This window comes from Bos mutus, chromosome 4 (genome assembly GCF_027580195.1).
Source record: "Bos mutus isolate GX-2022 chromosome 4, NWIPB_WYAK_1.1, whole genome shotgun sequence".
In the NCBI taxonomy this organism is placed as follows: Eukaryota; Metazoa; Chordata; class Mammalia; order Artiodactyla; family Bovidae; genus Bos; species Bos mutus.
The window spans coordinates 5,500,330-5,526,613 of NC_091620.1; the positions used below are offsets into that span (position 1 = coordinate 5,500,330).

The 26,284-nt window shown below is 60.7% G+C and overlaps 1 protein-coding gene across 4 annotated transcripts in view; it reads left to right on the top strand.

Moving 5' to 3' along the window:
- DNAJB6 (DnaJ heat shock protein family (Hsp40) member B6) overlaps positions 1–23,579 on the top strand; it is a 52,277-nt gene extending 28,698 nt beyond the window's left edge. For 2 of the 4 annotated variants that reach the window (XM_070368996.1, XM_070368998.1), the window contains 5 exons: positions 2,741–2,872; positions 4,175–4,319; positions 4,716–4,786; positions 19,234–19,413; positions 22,503–23,579. In XM_070368996.1, coding sequence (XP_070225097.1) covers positions 2,741–2,872; positions 4,175–4,319; positions 4,716–4,786; positions 19,234–19,413; positions 22,503–22,585 — 611 coding nt within the window. In that variant the 3' untranslated portion in view covers positions 22,586–23,579. Of the gene's footprint in view, positions 1–2,740; positions 2,873–4,174; positions 4,320–4,715; positions 4,787–19,233; positions 19,500–22,502 lie in introns of all 4 variants that reach the window. The other 2 variants (XM_070368997.1, XM_070368999.1) reach the window with 2 other exon arrangements.
- Positions 23,580–26,284: the final 2,705 nt, after the last annotated feature.

The following is a 26,284-nucleotide window of genomic DNA, read 5'->3' on the forward strand; positions in this document are numbered from 1 at the left end:
GGGGAGTGACGTCGAACAGGTCCTTGGCAGCGTGTTCAGTTATGTTGTGTCTGATTCAAATTTACTTACAAGATACATGCAGTTTTTACCCCTTTTACCCTCAAAAATAATAACCATACAGACTGAACATGAGAATTGGGAAAACCTAAACGGGGTAAAAGGACGGAGCGGGAACCAGCCTGTGTCTCGTCACCAGTTGAAAGCCCGCTGTGAGCACTTTTCAGATGTGAGAGTTGCAATGTGTGCTTTTTCTAAAGCTTAAACCTGATGACCCTTCAGAAACCTTCATTTAACATGTTCTCCATTTGTATATGGGAAAATTACGTAATTAGGTAATTTTCAGTTTTCATTATAAAAGCTTGGGGGCCCTTTAGTAAGTTATTTCCGTGTCTGATGAGTTGATGTCCATGAAGTAGATTGAATTGTTGGATGAGAGGGCCTATTAATTAACTATTGTCTTTAGCTTGGAGGCTGAAGGTTGTGAAGGCTTATGTGCTCAGTCACGTCCGATTCTTTAGTGACCCCATGAACTGTAGTCCGCCAGGCTCCTCTGTCCATGGGAATTCCCATGGAGAAGAATACTGGAGTGGGTTTCCATTTTCTCCTCCAGAGGATCTTCCTGACCCAGGGATCAAACCCACATCTCCTGCGCTGGCAGGCGGATTCTTCACCACTGAGTCGCCTGGGAAGCCCACAAGCTCGGTGCCACCTGTTCTCCACACCTGGAGTGCTGGCCTCAGCGTGGCTCCCGCTCACACATCATCATCACAGCTTTTTAAAAAAACTTGTTTTTAGTGTCGCCATGACTTACAGATGAGCCTTTTTATTTTTCGGGTTAACTGTTTTGACCTTAATATCTGAAATTACACGTTCAAATTCGGTGACTACTGGAATTGTAAAAATCCATATTTAGGCTGTATAATAGAAACGCGTGCAAGGTAAAAGACTTCAAAAATGAAAGAATACAAGAAAACAAAAAAACGTAACTGAAAACCCAACTGGCCTTATTCTTATAATGTTACTCAACTATCTTTTGAAGTAGCTTCTGAACAAGGTGATTTTATAATTACAAAAGTTCATTTAGCTTCATGTAAACAAATTAAAACCGTTTAATGGTGGTATAAAACGGACACTGGTTTAAGTTGGTCCCAGGAGTTTTGTGAAGAGTCTTTGAAGGTTTCAGTTGCTGTATGAGCCTTAAATTGTAACTAAACGAATGGTTAGGGCAGTGATGAAAGGAGCGCTGCAGGAGGATGCGGACTGTGATTGTTGTAAACTGGGGAGCCACGGAGACAGTGGCTCAGAAGCTCTCGCAAGGGCAGTGAGTGTCTGAGGCTGCCCACGTGGCTCTTGTTGAGAGTGCGATCACGAGTTCAGACTGCACTCGCCATGTCTGTGCCCTGACCTGGGGCTCTAACAGGAGTGTAATTACCTGATGTCTTGTGATTGGACGGACGGAAAGCGTGTCCGTGTCGCCGTGTAGACCCCTGATGAGGATGAGGTGAAAAGCAACTTAATAGAACACTTGGATTTTCTGTGAACAGGATGAAGTCTCTCTAGAGATTTCTAAAACGTTTTAACTTTAAAGTTTATGATTAAACTTTGTATTTATACTTCTAAATATGGTAATAACGGCACTGGGGGCCATGTTCACAAAGTAGCTGATAGAAGTGACTTTCTGCAGGTTGAGTCTCACATGGCGGCACTTACTGTGGAACGCGGGACCTGCGGTTCAGAAGCAGCAGCCCCTGGGCTCCGTCCTGTCGACGGCAGCACCTGCCTCCCAGCGCTGCCCGGGTCTCGGCTCCCCATGGGGCTGGTGGAGCAGTGTCTGCCTTGGGCTGGTTCCTGTTGGGTCCTCCTCCCTCTCCTGCCTTCTTTCTGGGTCTCTGAGGAGGGCGCCAGTGACCGTGCTTCCTAATGCCTGCTTCTTCAGGCCTGCTTTCTTGCTCTGTTAACTGCTCTCTTAAGAAAGGCTTGTAGTTTTTCCCCTGCTTCCCCGTCCCCACTCTGAGCGTTCCTTCAGCTCGGGTCTGCCTCCGGTCATTGCCGGCTACCTGGGGGCTTCCCAGGCATGGTTGCCCGTGCACGCCGGTGCCCTGTGAGCCGCAGTCCCACTTGGCCTCGTGCTCACGGCCTTGTCCTGCTCACTGTTCTGTTCCTTTCGCCACTTAGATGCGTGGATTTGCTGCTTTGATCACGCTTGCCTTGGTTTAGAAATAGGTCATGCCGGTTCTCTTGCTTCTGTGTCATGGGTGCTTTTCTCTTAACCATCTGTCAGGAGTCCTTGCTTTTATTTCTCAAAGAATTCCCATTTCCTAGAAAAAATACAGCACTGATTGATTTCATAGTGAATTTAATAGGGAACCTCAGTGAATTTTAAAAGTTTGTATAATTCATGTTTTCAGTAAGTGCTCATTGACTGGTAACAACCACCAGAAAGAGCTCCGTGTGAAGAGCTCTGCTCGCAGCTCTCTGCCCAGGTCTGTGGTGCGTATTGATGACCTTGAGCTTTATGTTGGGACACATAAAGCTTTGATGTGTTCTTAGATGAGTCTCGGGAACAGCAGTACAGCCGCAGGTTGGATGGACTGTGCTGCTCTGAGGGTGAGCTGCGCTGTGGAGAAGCTTTGCTCCTGCTGGAATAGTGTCAGGAGGCATTGCTCACATTCCCTTTCAGCTCTCCTGTGGAGAAGCATCCTGGGTCAAGGTTTCACTAAGCACTTCTGTTTCTTTTTAGAAGACCCGTTTGAGGACTTCTTTGGAAATCGAAGGGGCCCCCGCGGAAGCCGGAGCCGAGGCACGGGCTCGTTCTTCTCTACTTTCAGCGGATTTCCCTCCTTTGGAGGGGCGTTTCCTTCCTTTGATGCAGGTACTACACCCTCAGACTCAGCCTGGCATCTGAGCAGACACCAGTGCAGGCCCCTTTCATCCGGGGCACTTGCCGTGTGCACACGCCTGTCGTGGGGCAGCTCAGAGCTGAAGTGCATGTGTATACACATCTTTGCTTAGTAACCCACATTTCCCCTAATTTTCCAAAGAATGTTATACTTGAGAACCTACTTCAAATCTTAACTATTAAAGGCCAGTATTTAATGAAATTCTTGGTTAAAAAGAGTGAGGTTTTGGGATAAATGACTGAAATAACTTAGATAATCTCATTAAATCCTTTTTAGTCTAACCTCAGCAGTTTAAGAAAAAAAATAAAGGTGTCCTAGGAGAGTCCAAGTTGATGGGATCAGGAGCTAAGGCTGTAGGAGGGCCTGTGTGTGCCATGCGGAGTCTACTGGTGAGGTTTGGTGCGTGGCACTGGCTTGCGACTGGAGGCCATTCATCAGCTAGAGTCGGGCACGCAGCCTGGCGCAGCCGCGTTTCACTGGAGAGTTGGACTCTCAGCTCTTCTCTGATGTTGCCCAGGTCCTCTGTCTGTCCTGGGCCTCCGTTGTGTGAGGGTCCCGTGCTCTGTGGGCAGCACAGGGCATGCAGCTCCCAGACCCTGCCTCCTGAAGCCAGGGGGCTGTGTCACCCAGGGCAGGTGCAGCTGTGCTTTCCTCCAGCAGGCCCCCTCCTCAGATGCCACGTAGTATGCAAGGACTTAGGGAGAGTCAGAGAAAGCTGGGCAAACCTGTCAAAGAGTATTTCACTTAAGGCGTGTGTGTGGCATGCAGTCCTCCCCTTTAGGAGCCGTGGGGAGGGCGTGTTTCTGCTGTAAGGGGCGTTCAGGGTGGGGCAGGCAGCAGGCTCTCCAACAGGCAGAGCAGCCTCAGCCCTGCCCAGAGTGGACTCGCTCTGTTGCGACTCTGAGAGTCAGGGTTTCGTGTCCTAGGTGGCACCTCACAGCTGAGAATTAGTCCATGAACTCCAGACCCATACTTCTCCTGGTAATTGTGGTATTCTTGCTAAAGTTACTTCAGCTTCCTGGCAATTCAGGTTTGTATCCCCTGTGGTCACACTCACAGGAGCCAGCAGGAGCTTGTTGGGTGTGCCAGTCTGTGGTGGCGTCCGCGCCATCCTGTGAGATGCGTGGGGGCAGGGTGCTGGCCCGTGGGTAGGGGAGGTGCCCGGGCGGCCCCGCAGGCTGTGCAGGGCCCGGCTCCATGGGGGCACGCGTCTGCTTCCCCGGGCTGGCCGCGCGTGCTGCGCTCGTCCCTGACCCCTCTGCTGTCTCTTACAGGGTTCTCTTCCTTCGGCTCGCTAGGCCACGGGGGCCTCACAGCGTTCTCCTCCTCCTCGGCCTTCGGCGGGAGTGGGATGGGCAACTACAAGTCCATATCGACGTCGACGAAAGTGGTGAACGGCAGGAAGATCACCACCAAGAGGTGCGGGCCTGGCGTCTGTGTCCTCACGCATAGGTGTGGGGCACCACCAGTGCCACCCCCGGGAAGGGCAGGGTGTCTGGGCCGTCTGTCCAGCCCCCGATCAGAGCTTCTCCTTGGAAATGTTTGCTTCGCGTGACACATTAGACACCGCCCCTGTGGTGTGCAGTGAGTGGTGTGTTGGAAACGCAGCCACTGTAGCACCTGGAGCGTTTGGATGGCTGGCGCCTGTGTTCAGAGTCATCTGTCAGGATGTTGGCTTCAGCCACAGCATTAGTGGCTTCAGGTGTATCCGTGGCAAGTCCTCTAGAGATGCGCATTCAGGCTCACACACACGTCTACTTATTTCATACGACGATTCTAAGATGTGTTTTATCCCCCTTGCCTCCCCTCCCGCAGGATTGTCGAGAATGGTCAAGAAAGGGTGGAAGTTGAAGAAGACGGCCAGTTAAAGTCCTTGACAATAAATGGTAAGGAGCAGCTGCTGCGCTTGGATAACAAGTAGCTGGCCGCACGCGCGTAGCAGAACCCTAACTCTGGCACGCGCCATGCGAGGATTAACAGGAACATTTTTTTGAAGATTTCAAACGAACTCGACTTTCAGTATAACTGTACCTAATCTAAAGTATTTATACACAGCTCGTCGGAGCCCTGTTTGTCATAGACTTTTGAGTTTACTGTTGGGACCACGTAATAGGACCATTTTATTTGTCTTTAAAATTGTTGTAAATCTCTGTATGCACTTTGCTTTTTATTAAACGTAATCCAAGGTGGCCGTGACTCTTTCGTACACTAACACCAGCACGGACTGCTTTTCCATTGTGTTTGAAACGTGAGCCGAGTAGTCTCAGCCTGCTGTGAAGTTAACATTGCCAGGATGACTCTTCCACAAAATAATCTCAGTTTTTTTCAGTATTTAGTAGTGACGATATTAATACATTAATGGTAATACATTTCTGGTTTAATGTGCATTGAGGATGTTTTCCAGTTGTGCATGAATGCTGGCAACTTAGTAAGTTTTGACAATTGTTTAAATATGTAATGTTAATCTTAGGTTTAAAAAAGTTAAGCTGGTAAACTGGGTCTTTGTCATTTGCTTTTAAAAAAAAAAAAGAAAATAAATGCAAATGTGTTCGGTGCATTCTTTCCTGAGTGGGGCCTGCCCTCCTGTGTGTGTGTGACTCCGTGCCTGTGCTCCTGGAGTCCTTCGTTCTGCGTCTGGACGCTGAGGCTGACCCTGGACCTTACTGACGTCTGTTCTTTGATGTATTTGGAGAGTGTATGAAAATTCCCTGTTGATGTGGAGTAATGATTAGCAATTCATTGACCATTTCTTCAGGGAGGGCAGAACCAGCTGTCCACCCTCCCAGCCTTCCCAGTTCTCTAGGCTGTGTTTGGTGCCAGCTCGTTGAAAGGTAGCGTGCCTGGGAGTCTGGTGATGGTGCTGGCACGGGCAGACATCAGGGTGTTTTCTTCCGCATTCCGTCAGTGTGGTCTGTCATGATGACCACTGATAACGAATTCCAGCCAGAGGGATATTACACAAGAGCTAGCTGGTCTTTTTAACTACCCTACTCAAGTTTGTTTTGAATCTAAACAGTGTCAAACTGCTAGAAGAAGCTATTTAAAGAAGCATTGCATACTTGAATGTAAGTATGGGAAGACAGCTGGAGCTAGGAAGACAAGGAAGGGGCGGCCGTGCGGCTCCGTCTTAGCACCCGGGGCCGCGAGGAGGCGGCTGTGGGCGGTCACGCTGGAAAGCCGCGCTGTGAAGTCCGCCCGGCCGACGGCCTGGCCCGGGGGGCGTGCTGCGTCTGTGCTGTCAGCCCAGACGTGGCTGGCCTCAGTCACTCAGGGAGAGGGTCCCGGCACTTGAAATTGGTGTCTGACGGGTGGGGTGAACTGCTGAGAACAGGTTCAAGGCCGCCTGGGGACACCAGGGCAGTTAAGAGGAGTCTGGTGCGCCCCTCAGCGGTCCGGGTGCCTGAGAGCACATCCCTGGGCTGGCCGGGTGTGCAGAAGAGGGCCGTCTGCTGGCGACGGTGCTCTGGGGGCGCCACCGTCACACGGCCACCGTCCCTGCTCGGGGATGCCAGTGTTGGCGTCACCGTGGACAGGCCCGTCGGTGATGCAGGCGGAGAGCTCGGCCTTCTTCCCGGAGCCCGGGACGCGGGCGGGTTGGTGTCTGCAGCCTTGGGCCCTGTGCTGGGCGAGGCTGTGCGCGGGGCAGGCTGCTGGGTGCGGTGCCGCCAGTGGCCACAGCCCCGCGAGCAGCGGCTTCTGTCTTCTCAGGGCTGCTCGTCGGCCGGTCCTTGTACTCACGGTTAAAGGTCTTCCTGGAGCCCCGGGGGTCTTTGCAGGAGGAGACTGGGCCCTGCTCCCCCCAAGGCTGCTGGTGGCCATGCTCGACTGTCTCGTCGCCTGTGCACTCTGCCCACGTTCGGGAGAAACCCCTGCCGTGCGGGGTGGAGGTCTTCGAGGAGCCCTTGGAGCCCAGTCTTGAGGGGACGGCGGTGCCGCTGTTCCCCGCGCTCGCTCACGCTGTTTCTCCTTCCTTGTCTCCGCCCCCTCGCCCGCTGGGGGTCGTTCAGTGACGGTGGGTGCCTCCTCCCTGTCGTTCCCGGGCTCCAAAGGTTCCGAAGCCCAGTCAGGGTTTCTGTGTGATACGGACCATCCCGGCGTTCACACCTGCTCCCCTTTCTTCCTCCCGACGGTCCATGCAGGGCACATTGTGGAGGTCTGCGGAGACAGCTGTAGACTCCCCGCAGCTAGCCCCTGTGCCCCACGTCTGGTCTGCCGGGGTCTCGGCCACTGTTGGTGGGGCCGCATCGTTCCTCTCGGTTCTCACTCCCTTGTCTGCGGAAGCCTCGCCCTTCCTGCCTGGTCACCCACCAGCTGTCCTTGCCTCTGCAGGGTGGTCTTGTCGCCAGAATCCAGCAGAGAACCCAGCAGCAGTTTTCTAATCCGTTGTTTCCGGTCTTGTTTCTCAGTGGTTAGTCATCAGAAAGTTCACAGACAAGACAGAGGTGACCACTACAGTTTCAGGGGGCTTTGGAGCCAAGATTGTTGAGTGAATTTGCTCCCTTGTTGCTGTGTGGTCTGGTTGGGGTTGGACTGCATGTTTGTGACCCATGGCCTTTTACTTTAAACCCCAGATCCTGCCTGCCTTGAGTGATTCTCGAGGTGGTTGCTGCTTTCAGAGTGGGTGGTTTAGTGACACAGGTGTAAAGGCACAGGCCTAAATCATTGGTTTCTTCCTCTGTCATCCTTGGCTGCATCCTTTAAGTCTGAGGCTTCTGTTTCTAGAACTGCTCATGTGGTGACTTTTCATCCTTGTCTCACACCTCTGAATCTGCTAGTCCTTGCAGTTGTGATGAATTGAGTTAGCTAGATGGAGATTTAGTACTGAGTGTGACCAGCAATGAAAATGTGGTAAGACATTTTTTTTTCCTGTGTTTTGGTGATTAGTCATATTGTCTTGCTACCTATCAAGGTCAGAGGAAGGGAGGTCCCGGCAGCTCTTTCTCTGAGAGCAGGAATCTCGGCATCACGGTGATGAGGGGTGTGCAGGACTAGGCCTCTCTGGGACTCTGCATCGTCGTCCTGTTGGTGAACGGGGGGACTGGGCCTCAGAACGCCTGTTGCTTGCTCTCTGCTCGCACTCTGTCCGCCCGTCTCACCAGACTGCCCCGCTGGGCCTTGACTGAGGTTTCAACTGGGCAAGGTGTGCGCCTCGTGGAAACCGTGGCTGGATGTCTTCCCCTTTGCCTCTGATGCGGTTCTCAGAGTCGTCTAATGCGTCCCAGCCGCCGTGGGAGGACAGACCCCACGAGGGCGGGCCAGCCGTTCCTGCTCTGCCTCCCCGCGTGGGCGCTGGGCCTGCCCGAGGGGTCTGTTGTGGTCAGCATGGTGCCTGCCCCCCGCAGGGCTCAGTCCTGCAGCCTGGCAGTGCTGCCCGTGAGCTGGCCGCCTTGTCCCCCAGGCCTCCTGCCCCGTGACCCCCGTGACCCCAGTGTCCAGCGTGGGAGGCCGGATTCTTTGGACCACGGCATCGTGGTTGCTGGTGGGTTGGTCTCACAGCAGGTACCGCAGCGGATTACGCATCGGCCGTCTCTCCCCACAGAGGGCTCATCTGCCCCTGGGGGGGCGCCCGGCCCATGGTGTCCTGCACCCTCCCCGCCCTCTCCCTCCGGCCTGGTGTCGCGGGAGGCCCAGGCTGCAGGCCGCCGGGCCCGGGAGTGCTAGAGCGGGCGCAGCGTGGCCTCGCCTCTCCCTGCCCTGCGGGGACTGTGCTGCCTCCTGGGGATGTGGGGCGCCCTGCCCCCGCGGAGCCCCACTCTGGCGGGCGCTCAGCGGCGGGCGCCCACGAGCCCCAGGGTGGCCTGCCTCGGTGGAGGGTGCTCAGCCCTCGGCCTTCTGGGCCTTCCTCGTCCTGCGGCTGCCCCTCCAGCCAGAGCCCCCGGGCTGGAGAGGCATCTTCGCATCAGGCTTCTCTTGTTCTTTTTTCCAGTGATTGAGGTGTATCTGTGGTTTTAAGGATCAGTGCACAGGACGTTTTAGTTCGCACGCAGTTGCTCCTGTATATGGGAAGTCTAAAGAGTCATGTACCTGTGATTCTTTTTTAAGCAGTAATAGCAAGTGACTTTCCAGCTTAAAATTGGGAGTCATAATTTTCTTAAAAGGATGTCAGGTACCAGCACCTTGAGAAGTGGCCAGACTGTTGCGGCCTGAGTCCAGCGGCTGCCCAGTGTACTCCACGCGCTCTGCTAGTCACGTGTACATGTTGGTCGACCCCTGGATGGACAGCCCAGCACCGTGGGGTGGGGGTTAGCACTGAGGTGCGGGCGGGAGGTGGGGGTAGAAGTTACTTAAAATAGTCCACCCAGGAGCTGTGTGGTGTGTGATACGCGGCTCAGCGGTTAAGGATCCCCCTGCCGACTCATGGGCCGCAGGAGACGGGAGTTCCATCCCTGGGTGGGGAAGATCCCCTGGAGAAGGCAGTGGCCACCCACGCCAGTATTCTTGCCTGGAAGGGAGTTCCATGGACAGTGGAGCCTGGCGGGCTGATCCCACCACCTTTGAAATGTTTGCTGACATTCAAAAGCACTCTTTTCTGTTTGCACCAAAAAAACACCCCATGTGATTTGACCTCTTGAAGAGCATTCACACTTTAAAGTGGAGTGGAGTGGACTTGCCTTCTAACTAAAGATGCTCCTGGAGCTCCTAGAAGGATGATGCGTTTACCCAGGGTTGACAGCACGTCCCAAGGTTGCCTGAGAGGGAGACAGGCCCTCCGGTCGGCGTGGCTGTGCCTCTTGCAGGCCAGTGCAGGCAGGCCCTGCCGGCCTTTGCTGCTACTGTCTTCCCACACTGACGAGCTTTCCCCTCCCTGGAGCCGGCAGCCCGAGGCCCTGCTGCGTGTGGAGGCGACGCGGAGCCCAGAGCTGGGTGGGAGGAGAGGTGGTCTTTCCGAGTCCTGTCTCTGCGTCCCTTCTCTGGGGGCTGCGTGAGGGGCCCGAGTGCAGCTGACATGGGCTCGAGTCTGAGGAGGTCAGGGAAGGCTCCTGTGGAATCCAGGGCCTGGCTGCTGGCATCCTGCCACATGGGGTCCGGGTTCTGGTTGCTTCTGGAACGGCTGTGGCCCCACGGGTGCGGCTGGGGCAGCTGTCCAGCCGTGGTCTGCTGGTGGCTGTGGGCACCCATCGCGGCCCCCGCCCCAGGACTCGTGCCGCCCGGTGAAGCGTGGACGTTCGCTTGTTCTGTGACCGTCCGGGTGTCTGCGTGGGGTGGTGTTCCCGTAGGAGAGGTCCTGCTGAACTCGGCGCCTAGACAGTGTGGAATAATCCGGGCGTGGACGCGTGTGTGTTGAAAGGTGGTGATCGTTAGTTACCTCCCACAGGGAGCAGGGGTTCCTCACACGCGCGAACCCCGTCTGTGTGCGGTTCGTGGTGGGATGGTTCATGGTGGGATGACACGGAGCCTCTGCTGGAGGGTGAGTATCAGGCGCCCGTTTTCCTGCAGTCCTCGGATCTCAGAGGCGCCTGTTCATCAGCGTTCGCTGTCTGCCTGCCCTGACAAAGCCCTGTCCCTTTTTAGTTGTCACGTGTTCACTTGACTGGACTGTGTTGTGTCTGGGGGTAGCCTTTGCTTGAACAGCGTACATGCTGCGCATCTGAACGTTTTGTTTCTTCTTCGTGTATTTTCACTTGTATTTGTCCGTGTGTGGCTTTGATTATTTGGAACGTTGGTATGTGTTGAAGTCACCCAGCTTGCTCCCAGATTTCTTGCCAGTGTTGGTGTCCCTGAAGTCTTGTGTGGTGTGCCCCCCGTTGGGGATTCTTGCGTCGTCTTGTCCTCTGGGTCTTCTTTCCACCCGGGTTGCACTGTCACTGTGGTGCCTGCTGGTGGGGTGTTCTGATGAAATGCCTGCGAGTTCCTTGGCACGTATCTGCTAGTCTATGTAATACAGGTTTTTAAAAAATGTATTTAATGGATATCAATATTAAACTAGATTCACTCATCCTGAGATTTTTATGTGGTTTAAATGGTGTCTCGAGAAAAGTCAGATTTTGTGACCATGGGGCCCTGCGGCAATCAGTCCGTCCTCTGATGGTTTATGTTGGTCAGTGTCTGTGGGGACGGCCTTTGGTCATTCTGTGGAGAGCCCCGCTTCCGCCTGAGTGCAAACTGAGCTGGGGAGGGCCCAGGCCGCCCTCTCAGGTGCTTAGGGCCCCTGGCCGTTCACACCAGAGAGGGGGTCCCACCTACCACCTTCCCAGTCCTGCCTGGCCCTGACCCAGCTTCTCTTGGGGCCTCTTCCAGCCGTGTGGCCCCAGGCGCCAGCCAGCCATCTTTGTGGGAGGCGGTGTGGGCCTGGGGGCCTGGGGCTCTGCAGGTGAGGGGAGGGGACTCTGCTAGTGGGGTGGGCGGGAGGGCCTCAGGCCTGGGGCTCTGTGGGCTGGGAGCTCTATGGGCGGGGGAGGGCCTTTGAGGCCTGGGGGGTCTGCAGGGGAGGGAGGGGCTCTGTGGGGGGAGGGAGGGCTCTGTGGGGGAGGGCCTTTGTGGGGAGGGGCTGTGCGGGCTGGGGCTCCGTGGGGGAGGGGGGGCCCTGTGGGAGAGGGAGGGGCTCTGTGGGCTGGGGTTCTGGGGGAGGAGGGGCCCTGTGGGGGAGGGAGGGGTTCCGTGGGGGGAGAGGGGGGCTCTGTGGGTTGGGGGCTCTGCAGGCTGGGGCTCCTGGGGCGGTCGGGGGCCCTGTGGGGGGGGGGGCTGTGGGGCTGGGGGCCTGTGGGGGAGGGGAGGGGGCTGGGTGGGGGGGCCCTGTGGGGGGGCTCTGGGGGGGGGGGGAGGGGGGCCCTGTGGGAGAGGGAGGGCTGGGTTGGGGGCTCTGCAGGCTGGGGCTCCGTGGGGGAGGGGAGGGGGCCCTGTGGGAGAGGGGAGGGGGCTGTGTGGGCTGGGGGCTCTGTGGGGGAGGGGAGGGGGCCCTGTGGGAGAGGGGAGGGGGTTCCGTGGGGGGGAGAGGAGGGGGCTCCGTGGGAGAGAGGAGGGGGCTCTGTGGGTTGGGGGCTCTGCAGGCTGGGGCTCCATAGGGGAGGGGAGGGGCCCTGTGGGAGAGGGGAGGGGGCTGTGTGGGCTGGGGGCTCTCTGGAGGGAGGGGAGGGTCTCTCCAGGGGGTGGGAGGGGGCTCTGGGCGAGCCTCTGGGCTCCCGCCGGGGCCGTGTCCCCTCTTGCCGGGTGTGCGGGGGCCTGGACCGGGGCCTGGCGCCCTCGGGCAGACCTAGTGGGGCAGGCTGGCCTCGGCCTTCCTGGTGGCCGTCCCGCGGGCCTCCAGCAGTCCACCCAAGGTGTGTGAGCGGTGGGCCCGTGCCTGGAGTAGCCCGCGGCGCACGGATGCCTCTTGTGATGAGCCCCACAGGCTCTCGGGAGAGGGGGGTGCACGTGGGGGGGCTGCCTCAGGGCAGGGTGCAAGGGCACAGGGTCTCTCCTGAGCTCAGCGCTGCCGGGGCGGCCGGCCCCCTGGGGCGTCGGAGGCGTGGATGCCCTGCAGCACTTGGGTTGGAATGGCAGGATGGGAGGCTCTTGCTGTGGCCTTGGCCTCCACACCGAGCCGCGTCCCTCCTGCCCCAGCATGGGCGCCCTCCCGACTCCTCCCTGCCGCCGCCTGCCTTCCCGGTCTGCCTGTGGTTGAGGCCTGTGCCCCGTGTCTCCTGGGGCCGGCTCCCTCCCCGCCCCCGTGGGTCTGCATCCCTGCCCGGGGCTGTGTGTGAGCCCATGCCGCGGGGCCAGCGCTGAGCCCATGAGAACGGCACATACCAGGCCCTGCACCCTGGGGTCCCCTCTCAGGCCGCTGGTGCATTTTTGGGTGTTTGAGTAATCCAGTGTGTGTCAGTGGGATTCCTGATGTGGGGAAGCATGAGATGAACCCTGCCCTACCCCCTCAACACAGAAGAGCAAAAAGCAGCCACCCCCGAGGCCTGGGGGGTTGTACATATTAGGAAAAAGTGACTTTGTTTTTACATGAGGAGGTTTGCTTTTATTTGCATGTTATCAGCCAGATTCCTGCCTGTGTTGGGGCTCCATTTGAGGAAAGAAGCGGAGCGTTTGGGGTCCTGGCTGTGCGCGTGTGGCTGCTGCTGGGACATTCCCCTCATAGCTGCTCGCTGACTTCACCGAGCTTCTGCACAGGGGCCGGCCGGTCGCGGTTTGTGTTGAAATGTTATCTCCCTTGGTGCCACGGGGCAGGTGTTTTCTGGTGTGTGTTTAGTTTCCCAAGTGAAGAGGATGCAGGACGGGTGATCCACGGGCTGCAGTTCCTGCGTGTTAGCCGTTAGCTCCTGCACAGGGAAAAGGCTAGCAGAAGGGACACCAAAACAGTCCACTCTGGGTGGTTGAATTGGACGTGACTGACTTTCCTTCAAGTGACTTGCTTTGCGTTTACGTAGCAAGTTGTTGAAACAAAAAGCTCGGTGAATATCAGAGGAGAGGAGTGTCTCGTAATTGATGGTGTTGTATGGAAAGCGCAGAAGAAGCTGTAGAAAGAAGCCAAGGTGTGGTTGGTTTTCAGCAGGTGTGACGTTAGGTGTGGGGGTGGGATGGCAGTGGCCGTCATCACTTGCTGGTTTAAACTCGTGGAATTTCAGGTTGTACCACAGGGGCGGTGTGTGGATTCGTGAGGATGTTGGTGCCGTGCCGTGGTGGGTGGGTTGGTGGGGGGCCGTCCCCTGCAGGTGCTGGGTGGCCTGCAGTGGGGGCCTGCAGTGGGGGCACTCTGTTCTGTGACCCTTGGTGGACAGCATGCTTTTTCTGGAGGAGGCTTCTGTTCAGTGAGGAGCAGCCCTGGGCCATCGTTGAATTATCCACAGCAGGCCTGGGGGTCGTCCCGGGGCCGGGGTCGTGGGTGCGGAGGGAACCCCAGGGAAGGAGAGATGGATGCCCACTGTGTGGGGCCCTGGCCCTGAGTGTAGCAGTTGAGCATCGTGGGCCCAATGCTGTGACTCAAAGTGCAAGACTCCTGGCTGCAGGCGTTTCCTGGGGGTGGGGACAGGTCTGGGGGTTTGGGGCCACCCTGTCCTTAGGGAAGAGCCTCTGTCGGCCTCCTGGGCAGCGTCTGCCATCGGGACCTGCAGCCCAGGCACCGTCATGGTGGCGGGGGTCTCGGGCAGCATGTCTCCTCTCGCACTGGACTCATGGCTGGTGCGTGTGTTCCGCCCTTCTGCCACCTGAAATCAGGACCCTAAGTGCTTCCCTGGAGCGACCAAGCCTCTGAGGACCGGTTGCCCCTGTGAGAAACAGGCCCTTCAGCCCAAAACCAAGGATGGGCTCAGAGACCCGCGGCGTGGCGAACGCGAGACTCAGTGACGGTCCCGCAGATCTGGCGTCTCAGCAGTGCAGGCACACCCCGGAGTCTGTCTCCAGGCGCCAGCCCCCGTGGGCTGAATGCGGGGAGGTGAACGGTCTTCCCAGGCCTCGCGGAGGCTCGTCCCCTCGCGGCTTGGGGCACCTCTGCTGCCCTGGGTTTTCCTAGGAAGGAGCCATGTCTGTCCTAGCCCTGGGTCCGAAGGGGTTGGGGGCTGGGCCTGTGGCCACGCCTGCGGGCTGGCTGGCCCCGGACCTGCTCCGCCTTTGAGCAGAGAGCCTTTGAGCAGAGACCGGCGGGTCCTGTCCTGCGGCGAGTGGCTGGGGCCCTGGGCCTCCCACCCTGATGGGGATGCACGCAGCCCTGGGAACAGAGGCAGGTCTTGCAGGAGGACATGGGTGCCAGGGAGGCTGTGGGCACGAGGCCAGGGCAGCGTGACCGGGGAGCCCCAGAGCCGACGCGGGCGAGGCCGTCCCAGCTGTCTGCGGTGCCTCTGTGTCCAGCACTGGCCCTGCCTCTGCCAGGAGTGTCCTGTGCCCCCTTGGGGTGGGGTGTCTGGCTCCCGGGCAGGGAGGGGGGGCACTGGCAACCACGGCCCCGGCCACCCTGAGGGCAGAGCCGTCTCTGCTCTGGACGCCGCTGCCCTGGGAGAGTCTGGAGACGTCTGGGGCATCGGCTCGGAGCCTGGGTTGGGGGCGCACACGCCCGTTGTTGGGGACCTTGCAGACCCCTGCCATGCGTGTTCGTGGCCGTAGGGCAGCTCCCGGGCTGGGCCTGGCTGCGGCACGTGGAGACCCGGCAGAGGCTGGCCTTGGCTCTGAGACGCCAGCTGGGCCCATGTCCGCCGGTGCTGCTGTCCCTGGGGGCTTGTTTCTCCGGCTCAGAAGCCGTGTGAGGCACAAGCCCTCTTCACCCGGGCCTGGTCCCAGCTGCGGTCACAGCCTGGGCCTCGCGAGGCGGGCTTGCCAGTGCCCAGGGTGTGCAGTGAGCTCACTCCGGGGAGCCCCATGTTCTGGAGCGGTCTCTGTCACCTGCCGCTGAGCACGGTTTTGAGGATGGTGGTGGTTCAGTCGCTCAGTTCTGTCCGACTCTGCAACCCCGTGGACTGCAGCACGCCAGGCCTCCCTTTCCTTCACCATCTCTGGAGTTTGCTCAAACTCATGTCCGTCAGATCCATGATGCCATACAACCCATCTCATTCTCTATCAGTCCCCTTCTCCTGCCCTCAATCTTCCCAGCATCAGAGTCTTCAGTGAGTCAGCTCTTCACATCAAGTGGCCAAAGTATTGGAGCTTCAGCATTAGTCCTTCTGTTGAATATTCAGAACTGACCTCCTTTAGGATGGATCGGTTGGATTCCTTGCAGTCCAAGGGCCTCTCGAGAGTCTTCTCCAACACCACAGTTCAAAAGCATCAATTCTTGGGCTCTCAGCTTTCTTGATAGTCCAACTCTCACATGGAAAAACCATCGTTTGATTATTTGGACCTTTATCAGCAAAGTGACGTCTCTGCTGTTTAATATACTGTCTAGGTTTGTCATAGCTTTTCTTCCAAGGAGCAGCATCTTTTAATTTCATGGCTGCATTCACTGTCTGTAGTGATTTTGGAGGTCAAGAAAATAGTTTCTCACTGTTTCCACTATTTCCCCATCTATTTGCCATGAAGTGATGGGACCGGAAGCCATGATCTTAGTTTTCTGAATGTTGAATTTTAAGCCAGCTTTTTCACTCTCCCCTTTCACTTTCATCAAGAGGCTCTTTAGTTCCTCTTCACTTTCTGCCATCAGGGTGGTGTCATCTGCGTATCTGAGGTTATTCCCTGGCATCAGCTGGTAAAGAATCACTTGCAATGCAGGAGACCTGGGTTCGATCCCTGAGTTGGGAAGATCCCCTGGAGGAGGGCATGGCAACCCTCTCCAGTATTCTGGCCTGGAGAATCCCCATGGTCAGAGGACCCTGGTGGGCTACAGTCCATGGAGTCAGAAAGAGTCGGACACGGCTGAGCGACTAAGCACACAGCCGGCAATCTTGATTTCAGCTTGAGCCTCCTGTCGCCGGGCGTTTCGCATGATGTCCTCTGCATTTAAGAGGATGGTGGCCTCGTGTTTGTAAACCTGTTAATGCCCAGTGTTACTCTGCGTGTAATGGTGGGCTCATAATGGGCGCTTGCGTGGACGCACACGGAAGGGTCTCTCTCAGAAAGTACCTGGCGGAACTACTGGGAAGAGGTTCTCAGTACACATGTTTCTTTCTCTCCAGCGCCCCCCCAACCCCCGCCCCGCCGAGGACCCTCTCCTGGCGCGTGACACAGGTGGGATTTTAGGGGAACCTTGTGGGGTCAGCGACGTGATCGCCCTGCTCCAGACCCAGGGCCTTGGGGCTCCTGACACTGTGGGTGGCCAGCCCGTGGGACCGTGAGGAGCCCAGCCGTGCAGGTACCACCGCTTATCAGGGGCTCCCATAGGCCACGCCCCCTCCGTCGTCCCTGCACGGTGCCCAGTTCAGAGACCCTGTGGCCTGGTGCTTGTGAGAGAGAGGGCTTCATGGTGGCAGGCGGGAGGGTGCCAGGAGTCGTGTGTGAGCCTGGGGGGTTCCTGGTCAGCACAGCATGAGCCCCTCGCCGAGCTGGGTGTGCCCCTGGGGTGCGGGAGGGTGCCCACCCCGCGCTAGTGAGTGCACGAGCTGCCCTGGGCTCCAGCCCTGAGGGTGCGTGTGTGCCCTGGTGGGGGTCAGATGGCCGTCTGGATGCCGAGAGGACCCTGGGGCCCAGGAGGGTCCTCCCTTCGCCCACAGGGGGTCCCGGTCTTTGGGGGGCTCGCCAGACCCTGAGCCCTGGAGTGTGTTCTGCACCGTGTGCCTTTGTAAAAATAAGAGCAGCTGTCGAATTTAAACATGTTTTTCATCTTATTTATATGCCACGGGGCACACGGGATCTTAGTTCCCTGACTGGAGACCGAACCCTCTCCCCCGCAGTGGAGTGAAAGGCTGGCGTCCTGACCACGGGACGGGGGGCGCCCTGTGTGCTCCGCGCGTCGGGCCTGGTGTGTCCAGACAGCTTCGTGTCCAGACAGCTTCGTGCCCAGACAAACGGCAGGTGCAGCCCTGAGGAGGTGCTGGGGCCGGGAGGGGATCTGCGGCTCCTGCGGGGCCCCCCTGCCTGAGCACTGGCGCCCCTGGAGTCCGTCCAGAGCAGATAGGCATCCCGCGCACGGCCTGGCAGGCCGGCCTCGCCCTCACTCAGACACACGGTGGGATTCCCTGAGCAGGACGGGGCTGGGGGAGCCCCGCCTCTTCCTGCACAGCTGACGGGCCCTGGGGGTCCGAGGTGGGTACCGGCAGCAGGCTGGCTCCCAGGATGCCCACTCCGCTACATCCAGGCCGTTGCGGGCACGCAGCTGCCCAGCATGAGCCTGTCCAGCACCTGGGCACTTGGGCCCCACCTGGCAGCACATGTCCCTGCAAAAGCACGTTGAAGCCCCCACGAGTGGTCGGCCGGCCGCTTCCTGCCTGGTGGACTGGAGCCCTGCGTGGGCTTGGGGGCGACCCTTAGCTGCAGGGTCGGGCCACCTACCTTCCCCCACTTGCGTCCCGCCTGGATTGGAGGTCACGTCACTGTGATGGTCGTGTATTAGCTGTGGCTCTGGGCCCCTCCCCCGGAGTGCTCCGCGTATTTGGGGGTCATGCCTGTGTGTGTGCTGGACGCCGCAGCCCCAGGCCCCTGGGAGCTCCCAGCCCTGCTCTGCCCCGGGCCCCTGCACTCAGGCGCTTTCCTCCTGCAGACGGTCGTGTCCCAGAGCCGCTCTGTTCATGCACACAGCCCATGTCCTCGAGGCGCTGGTGACCCCTTGGGGGTGGTGAGGCAGCCCTGCGCAGGCGAGGGACGGGGGTGAGGGCCACGGCCAGGCCTGCTTCCTCAGCCAGCGCCCCTTGGGGTGGACGTCTGCTGTGAGAGTGGCCAGGGCACCATGCTGACTGCCAGGCACCCCTCCCTGCCACCAGGCCTGCGTGTGTGTTGCTGGAGGGGATCGTGAGGCTGGTGGAGGCCCGCCACAGGGGCCCACCAGGCCTGCAGGGTGGGCAGAGGCTTTGCAGGGCGCAGCGTCCGCTCAGGAGCCCTGGAAGCACAGGCCCCGGGTCTGGGCTCCCCAGCGTCGACCTGTGTCTGGAGGGTGAGCATCTGTGCTGCTGGAGGAGGATTCCTCGGCCGGGGCAGGTGTGGGGTTTGGGGAGGAGGCGCGTCTGGAGAAGACAGAGGCAAGGCCCCGCGCCCCTGCCCAGCACCGAGCCCAGGGCCTGGGGACCGGTTACCAGGGCAGCAGCAGCTGTGCTCGCAGCCCCGTCGAAAGAGCAGGGCTTTCATTTCGGGAGCATCGTGGTCGTCTTGTCCTCCCCCGGGGCAGGGGGACTGGAGTGGGGTCTGCGGTGGGCAGGGCAGTCAAGGGGCGCTGGCGTGGATGACCCCGTGGAGCTCGCGGGCCTGCAGGGGCTGCGCGCTCACCCCTGGGGGGCACGGGGTGCCACCACCACCCGGGTCCCCGTTTCCCAGTGTCACTGGGCTGCTGCAGCCGTGCCCTCAGGTAGGGCGCTGTGACTGCAGAGAAGGAAGCCGGAACTTGCTCGGTGGCGGCTGCCACTTGTTTTCTTCCGGTGTTCCTGGTGTTCCGATCACATGCAGAACTTCCTCCTGTTTTTGAAAAGACTGATAGAAACACAGCCCCTGAGCGCGGAGGCACGCGCTCGGCCGTGTGTCTGCCGTGACAAGTGACCGTGTGCGGGGGTCCTTGGCTCAGAGCTCCAGCGGCGCTCTGGCCTGAGCGGGGGACGCGGGGAGTCTGCCGCCTCCATCGTGGCAGGGCCCACGGACGGCCCTGCCCTCTCCCCGGGGCGATGCCCACGCAGCACGGCCCCGCTGTCGCCCCGGGGCCGGCGGGGGGCTTTTGGGATCCTTGAGCACGGCGAGGCCCAGCCTGGTTCCCCCTTTCTTTCCGCGAGGCTCAGCTCCGGCCCCGCTGGCGCGAGGACGCGGCCCCGGCCCGGCTCACGCGCGTCTCGTCCTTTGCTTTCAGGTGTGGCCGACGAGGACGCCTTCGCGGAGGAGTGCCTACGACGAGGCCAGAGCGCGCTGCCCGCCCAGCCCGCCAGCTCCAGCGCCCGCTCGCTGCGGCCGCCGCGGCCCGCGCCCCCTCCCCGGCCAGCGGCGCACGCCGCGGGGGAGGACGAGGACGCGCCGGGCGCCTTCTGCGCAGGTGTGCACCGGGACCCCGCCCCCCGGCCGCCGCGGGGCCCCCGAGGACCAAGACGCCTCCTGTGCTGCTGCGTGCTGGCCTGACGGGTGGGTGGGGGCGGCCGGGCTCGGCCACATTAAACGGGCGCCAGGCTCCCAGCACCGCATGTGTGTGTTGTCTCGGCAGAGCCCGCGGGCACGGCCTGCCCCCAGGAGCCCTCCGTCTGCGGACTGAGCCCCGCTGCCCGCCCTCGTGCTGATCACGGGCGCGGCCTTGGGGCCCCCTGCCCCCGGGGGCCCTCTTGCCGCGTGCCGGGTGCTGACTTGGCCCCCCCTATCCCAGGGGAGGGGTCCTGCCCGGGATCACACGGGCCCTGCTCCTCCCTATTTCAGCTTCTGGACCCGACGTTATCTTGGGGTCCGGGGTGGGGGGAGGATCTGTGAACTGCGGTCCCCATAGAAGATTCTGGATCACGTCTGAGGGCACAGCTGTGTGCAGGCTGGACCTGGCTGAGTCTGGAGCCAGGCGTCGGGAATCTGTAGTTGGGGTCGCTCCTCAGTTCTAAGCGATCGTTTTGGTTCTCAGGGCCAGAAGTCGCCAGGTTGACCACAGCTGGCCACGAGATGGAGGGCAGGTGGCCCCTCATCCGCGGGGTCAGAATGACGTCTCAGTGAGGTTGGCTCTGCACCTGGGGCAAGGCAGGGACCCGGGAGGACAGGGTCCGCTGCTTTCTTCTGGAACTTCCTGCTGGGAGCTCAGTGCCTGTAGCCCCCCTGGCACCCCCCTCACGTGGAACAGGTCCAGGTCTGCCCCTGAGGACAGGGCTTGTCCTGTCCGCCCGCTGGACTGTGGGTGTGCTGGGCCCCGAGCCAGGTCTGCAGAGCCCCAAGGATGGCAGACACCTTTCTCCTGGGTGGTCGAGTGAAAAATACAGGCGGATGGAAGGGCTGGGTGAGTTCAGAACAGGCTTGCTGTGCCTCGCATGGGCCTGCGGGCGTCCTCCCTGGGTTCATTGCCACCTCCTGGCCCCGATGGCACGCAGGCTGGACGTGGTGGGGGACAGCGCCGTGAGTCCAGGTTCCCGGACACACAGGACTTGATAGGGGTCTCGTGGCTGGAAGGGGTCCCTCTGTTTGGAAGGACCTGCCTCCTGCGTGGGGCCCAGGCCTGCCTCGGGGCGCTTGTCTAGATGTCTGGTCAGGAGGTGGAACCGGGGGCCACGGTGAGGCCTGTGCAGCCTGTGGGTAGCAGAGGCCAGGCCTGTGCAGGGGAGGGCAGTGGCTGCTGCAGGGGGTCTCGGGAGAGGAGGATTCGGCAGGAAAAGCAAAGTGACTGGGCTCTCACGCTTGGCCAGGTCCCGCCCAGGTGCCTGCAGGTGGGAGGCTGTTGACACCACGTCCTCACACATGCGGCACGCAGGGGGGCTCCGTCTCTGCCAGGTGCTGCTCCCGCCTGTGTCCTGGGGCGGCCGGGGGGCCTGGCGGACGCTGGCGCTGCAGGGCCGCCTCCTGCTGTTCATGCCCGCCTCCCGTAGTGAGCCCCGAGGCCTGCAGCAGCGTGCCAGCGTGAAGCCACCAAAGGGTTCAAGATAGGACGTCTGTGTGACTGGTGTGACCGGAGTGAGCTCTTTGACATCTTACTGGGAGATGACAGAGCTGCTTGCTCCAAAGGAAGGTTCCAGAAATAAACAGTGGAAAAGGTTGCTGGGTCGCAGGGCAAGCCAGGTCCCCAGCAGGTCAGCAGCCTCTGGCGCAGTGATGGAACCTGCTGGGCGCCCCCATCCCCAAGATAAGCTGCTCCCGGGGGGCATGCTCCCGTGTGGTGGGGAGGGTCCCACGGTGACTTCGGCCAGGTTTCCGTGTTCTGCCTCGTTTTCTTGGGAGTGTGTGGGGAGGAGCGCGGCCCCCACAGTGTGTCTGGTGCCCCACCCCGCCATGAGGTGTGTGAGGGGCTGGTGGGCGGGTTCTGATCGTGGGCGTGTGCTCAGCCCTCAGGGCTGGACTTGTGGGTCCCAGAAGGGCCTCCTGTGTGGATGGCCTGGCCCGTGTCGTGTGGTTCAGGGTTGGGCCGGTCTGCGGGGGGCATGGGGCAGCTCTGTTCACCCTGATGGCCCCTTCTTGCTGGCGCTCCTGTGAAGTGCGGTGGCCAACCCAGCTTTATTCAGAGGGTGCATCGCACGCCTCTCGGGACCCGTAAACCGGACAGCGAGACGTGGAGAAAGGATTAGTGTTCTCGATTTATGGATTCCACACACACCGGGGGTCTGTCCAGAATGTGGAGCTGTTAGAAACGAGAATTGACATTATTCAGCATGAAACAGAAGCTCCTGAGTTAAGAACAGCACCGGTCGTTTACCTTCCCAGACCTGGCCCGGGCGTTGCGGGCCCGCCCACCGGCTGTTGGTTCTGAGAAGGGGGTCCCCGAGTGGGCCCGCCCACTGGGTGTTGGTTCTGAGAAGGGGTCCCCGAGTGGGTGCAGGGCCTGTGAACAGACTGGGGCCCCAGTGGTTTCGCTCTGAGCCGCACCTGCTGCGTAATATGAAACCCAAGGACGCTTAGGTGGCCTCCTCAGGCTTAGGGGCCCACGTGTGCCGGCTCACAGACCCGCAGTGACGCTGGTCTGGTTCTGGGCAGGATTTTCATAGTGGTCTGTTCTCCCCCAAACTCAGCGTCCCACCCCTTGCGTCCACGTGGACGCGCACACTCCCTGAGCTGTTTGTGCAGAGCGGCCCTGGGCGCCTGGTTCCAGGTAGAACCCCAGAAGGCGAGCGGATTGGGCCCTCGTCTCCCCAGCCTCGGGCAGGCAGGAAGGCGGGACGTGGTCACCGCTGGGCTTCTGCCTGCAGAGGGGCCCCCGGTGCCTCGGGGCGGGGTGTGGGGCCGGGCGTGGGGCGGGGGGCTCCCGGCGGCGGGCGGGAACTCGGCCTCCGGGACCCGGGGTGCTGGTGTGAGAGGCGCTCATCGCCAGGTATCGAGTCAGCTCATGTCTCCGTTGGGCCTCCGATACGGAGCAGGCGGAGTTTGCCGTGTGGTGTGTCTCGTCAGCCGGGGAGGGGACGTTTAGAGACACGCGCTGCCGCCCTGCAGGGTCTCACACGCCTGTCTCCTTAGGATTCAAAGAAGGCGGCAAGAGGAAGAAGCCGAAGCACAGAGAGGAGTCGAAGAAGAAGAAGCCGACCAAGGGCCCCCTCTAGACGGCCGCGGCGGAGCAGCCGTGTGCACGCGCGTGCGGCCCGCGTCCTGTGGGGGGCGCCTTGGGGCCGGGGGGCGGGGGGCGGAGCCGCGCGGGGGGAGCACTGGGGGCGCACTGGGGCCGGGGGGCGGAGCCGCCGGCCGCCCCTGCCCCTCCCGCCGTGCCCGTGCGTCCCCTCCGTCGGCCGCGGCCCCCCGCTCTCCCGCGCACACGCGGGGTCCTGCCGCCTTGGCCGTCCACGGCCCGGGTGCGTGTGCATGCTCTGACACGCCCTCTCCTTCTGCCGCTGCGTGTGTGAATCTAGGCTCCATTTAAGCTCAGGGCTGTGTGAAGGTGACCTCCGACCCCGGGTGACCCCTCCCGGACCTTCAGGGAGCCAGACCTTCCCCAGGCGACCTGGCCGCTCGAGGGCTGGAGTCGCCCTCACATTGACGGTTTTCATCCCCGTCCTCTGCAAGCAGTCCGCGTTCCACCTCAGCTCGCCCATCTCCTCCTGGACCCGGAGCTGTTCTCCTGGCAGGAAGGTGGGAGTCTACAAGCTTCTGCCCCGCGGGGCCACCTCCGGCTCTTAGTGTGGGTCTGGGCTCATTGGGTCCTGAGCACGTGCGCTGAGCTGAAAACTAGAGCTTAGGGGAGCTCCCCGCCTCGGGCAGGGGTCCCCAGCTTTTTGCAGCCGCCCTGGCAGAGCCTTCCTCAACAGCGGCCCCTCGCCCTCCCCCTGGGCACCGAGGGCTACGTGAGAAGCTTCCGCGGGGTTTTCACAGGCCAGTGGCCCTTGCCCAGGGGCCCGGGCGTGCGGGGTGGCTCCGTGAGCGTGGGCACCTGGAGCAAGCGTGATGCGTGTGGTTTTCGGGTGACCGTGGGGGGAGGTTGTGCGGGGCCCTTGGGGGGTAGAGTGGACAGTGTTTGATGCTTAGTGTGGAAAATGTAACCATGAAAGCATAACGGATTTTAAGTGCTACCCACTTGAATAAACTGTAAGCGTTATTGACTGACACTTGGCATCGTTTGTGAACCCCAGTACTAGTCATTAAACAGAGCAGCTCTTCTCCATCATCATGAGGGATCCAGTGAGGTTTTGGGGTCTAGACCCTGAAATGTGCGACCGCAGGGGGAGGCATCCCCACCGAGCACGGGACGGTGAGACAGCGGCCTTGCCGACGTGCGGGAAGGCGCGGGCGGTAGGAGTCCGTCCTGGCGGACCGCGGTTGCTTCCCAGGCCGTAGGAGGCGGACATGGCTCAGAGTCGCCCCCGTGAGGACCAACCCCCCTCATGGCCTCTGGCTGGCGTCCAGCTCAGCGGGCCACACCCCCGAGCATCCTGCTGTGGGGACCCAGGACAGGGCGGTCATCTGCGAGGCCTCAGCCGGCCGCCGCGCCTCCACGTCTGTCTCCACGCGGCCCTGATGTGTGGGCGGCTCCTGAGCGAGCAGGGCGGCGCCCGGAGGCCAGGAGGGCCAGGTGGAGGAGGGCGGCGTCCGTCCTGGGCCTGGTGGGCCCCCATCCCGGGGAGGCAGGGCCACGGGAGGGGTCTGGGCCCAGCCCCAGGAGGCCCTCCGGGCACCACCCCTTCTCCGGTATTGGGCTGAGGACCTCACCACAGCAGACGCTTGGAAACGTTCGTTTTGAAAGCAGTGCGCTTTCCCAGGAGAGGCACCATCGGCCCCTGTGTCCCGTCCCGTCTGTCGGGGCAGCATGGAACCAGGACCCGTTCCTGGGGAAACTTCCAGACTACCGCCGGAGCCTTAAAGATGTGGGCCCCAGTGACATTAACAGTCATGCCTGATGTTTTGCCAGAATGAGGTTTTATTTTGTAGATCAGCAGGGGGATCTAGGACCCCCAGACTCAGGGTCCAGACCACGTCTCTGCCTGCCTGGGGGCCCACCTGGCACGTCCCAGTCTGAAGCGCGTCCGGCCCCCGTGGGTGTCGTCTGGAGGGCCTGAGGACGGCCTGGGACCAGAGTGGGCGAGGACCCCTGGGGGTCTCCCAGCCCAGGTGTGGGGGGAGCAGGCGGGGCCCTCAGAGCATGAAAAGTGCCCACTGTGTCCCCCCTTCCCATCCTCGCGGACAGGAGTGGACGGCCCCCACCGAGCCAGCAGAGGCCGGGGGCGCGCTGGGGCCCGGGTCCTTCCCTTGCCCCACGCCGCCCCCCTCCCTAAAGAGCCCCCTTGGAGCTTCCCCGGGCGGGCCCCCCGCTGGCCCTCTGCTGTGCCCGCCTGGCCGTGGGGGGTCGACCTGGGGACAGGCCCCTGGGAGTGCGGGCTGTCCTGTGAGGCAGCCAGGTGCCCTTGCTGCCTTCTCAGCCAGGCCTGAGGTCCCCACTCTTCCGAGATGTGCAGGCCTGTCACCCTGTCGAGAGCAGGGGGCCTGCGTCCCACCTGGAGGTCTGGGCTATCATCCCCTGGCCCACAGACCCTGCCCAGAGGCCGTGCACCCCCAGACAGCCGATGTCCCACCACCCCGGGGCTGCCCCAATGGACGCACGTGAGCCGCTGGCCTGCCCCTCTCACTGGGCCGGCAGTGACGGAGCCAGAGGCCTCGGCCAACAACCAGAGACCCTGACAGCCCTGCCTCTACCGCAGAATCAGAGGGGCCTGGCCTGGGACCCTGCCAGACCACCAGCGTCCAGCCCAGGGCTTCGCAGGGGGCTGCTCAATCTGTGTATCTTGACGAACTGAATGACTGGATGGATGAATGGCTGCATTTGGGTGGTCAGGCTGAGGAGCCCGGCTCCTTGCCTGCAGAGGAGCTGACCACGGGCCTTGAGCTGCTTGAAGTTTTGTTTTTTTAGTCCCGGTGAAATACTGATGTTCAGTCGCTCAGTCGTGTCTGACTCTGCCACCCCATGGACTGCAGCACGCCAGGCCTCCCTGTCCATCACCAACTCCCGGAGTGTCCTCAAACTCATGTCCATCGAGTCGGTGATGCCATCCAACCATCTCATCTCTGGCGTCCCCTTCTTCTCCCGCCTTCAATCTTTCCCAGCATCAGGGTCTTTTCCAATGAGTCGGCTCTTCCCATCAGGTAGCTGAAGTACTGGAGCTTCTTAGCATCAGCCCTTGCAGCACTGATAACGTGAATTTACCGTATTAAGCAGTTTTCACTGTGTAGCTCAGGGTGTTCAGCACCTTCACACAGTTGGGCAAACATCACACCATAGTTCCCAGACATTCTCATCTTCCCAAAGTGTCCCCGTCAGCACGACCCTGCCCCGTCCTCCTTCCTGTCTCTGAGTCAGGGGCTCCAGGGCCTCCTGTGAGGAGAGGCCCACATGGTCTGTGCTCCTGCGACTGGCTCGTGGCCCCGAGCAGGCCCATCCCGGGGGCTGAGGAGTGTCTGTGTCAGGGGACCATGCCTTCCTATCCATCGGCCCCAGGAGGGCTGGATGCCTGGGTTGCTGTCGCTGAGCTGCGAGCCACCTGCGTCCTGACGTCTGAGCAGCAGGGCGTCCCTCCTCCCGGGGCAGCGCTGGGTCCACTCTGGCCTCAAGTGGCAGCTGGCAGGGCTGTCCTGCCGTCTGGGCATCAGGGGTCCTGACCCGGCCTGTCTGGCTGCCCTCCTCCCACATGCCGCCGGCCCTCAGAGCAGGTCCCCCACTTCCGCTGCCCCCACGGCTTGGCCAGACCCCGCTGCCATGCTGGGATGCCCCAGGTTTTCTGTTCACTCTCCCTGTGCCCAGGGCACTTGGCCGCACCCCT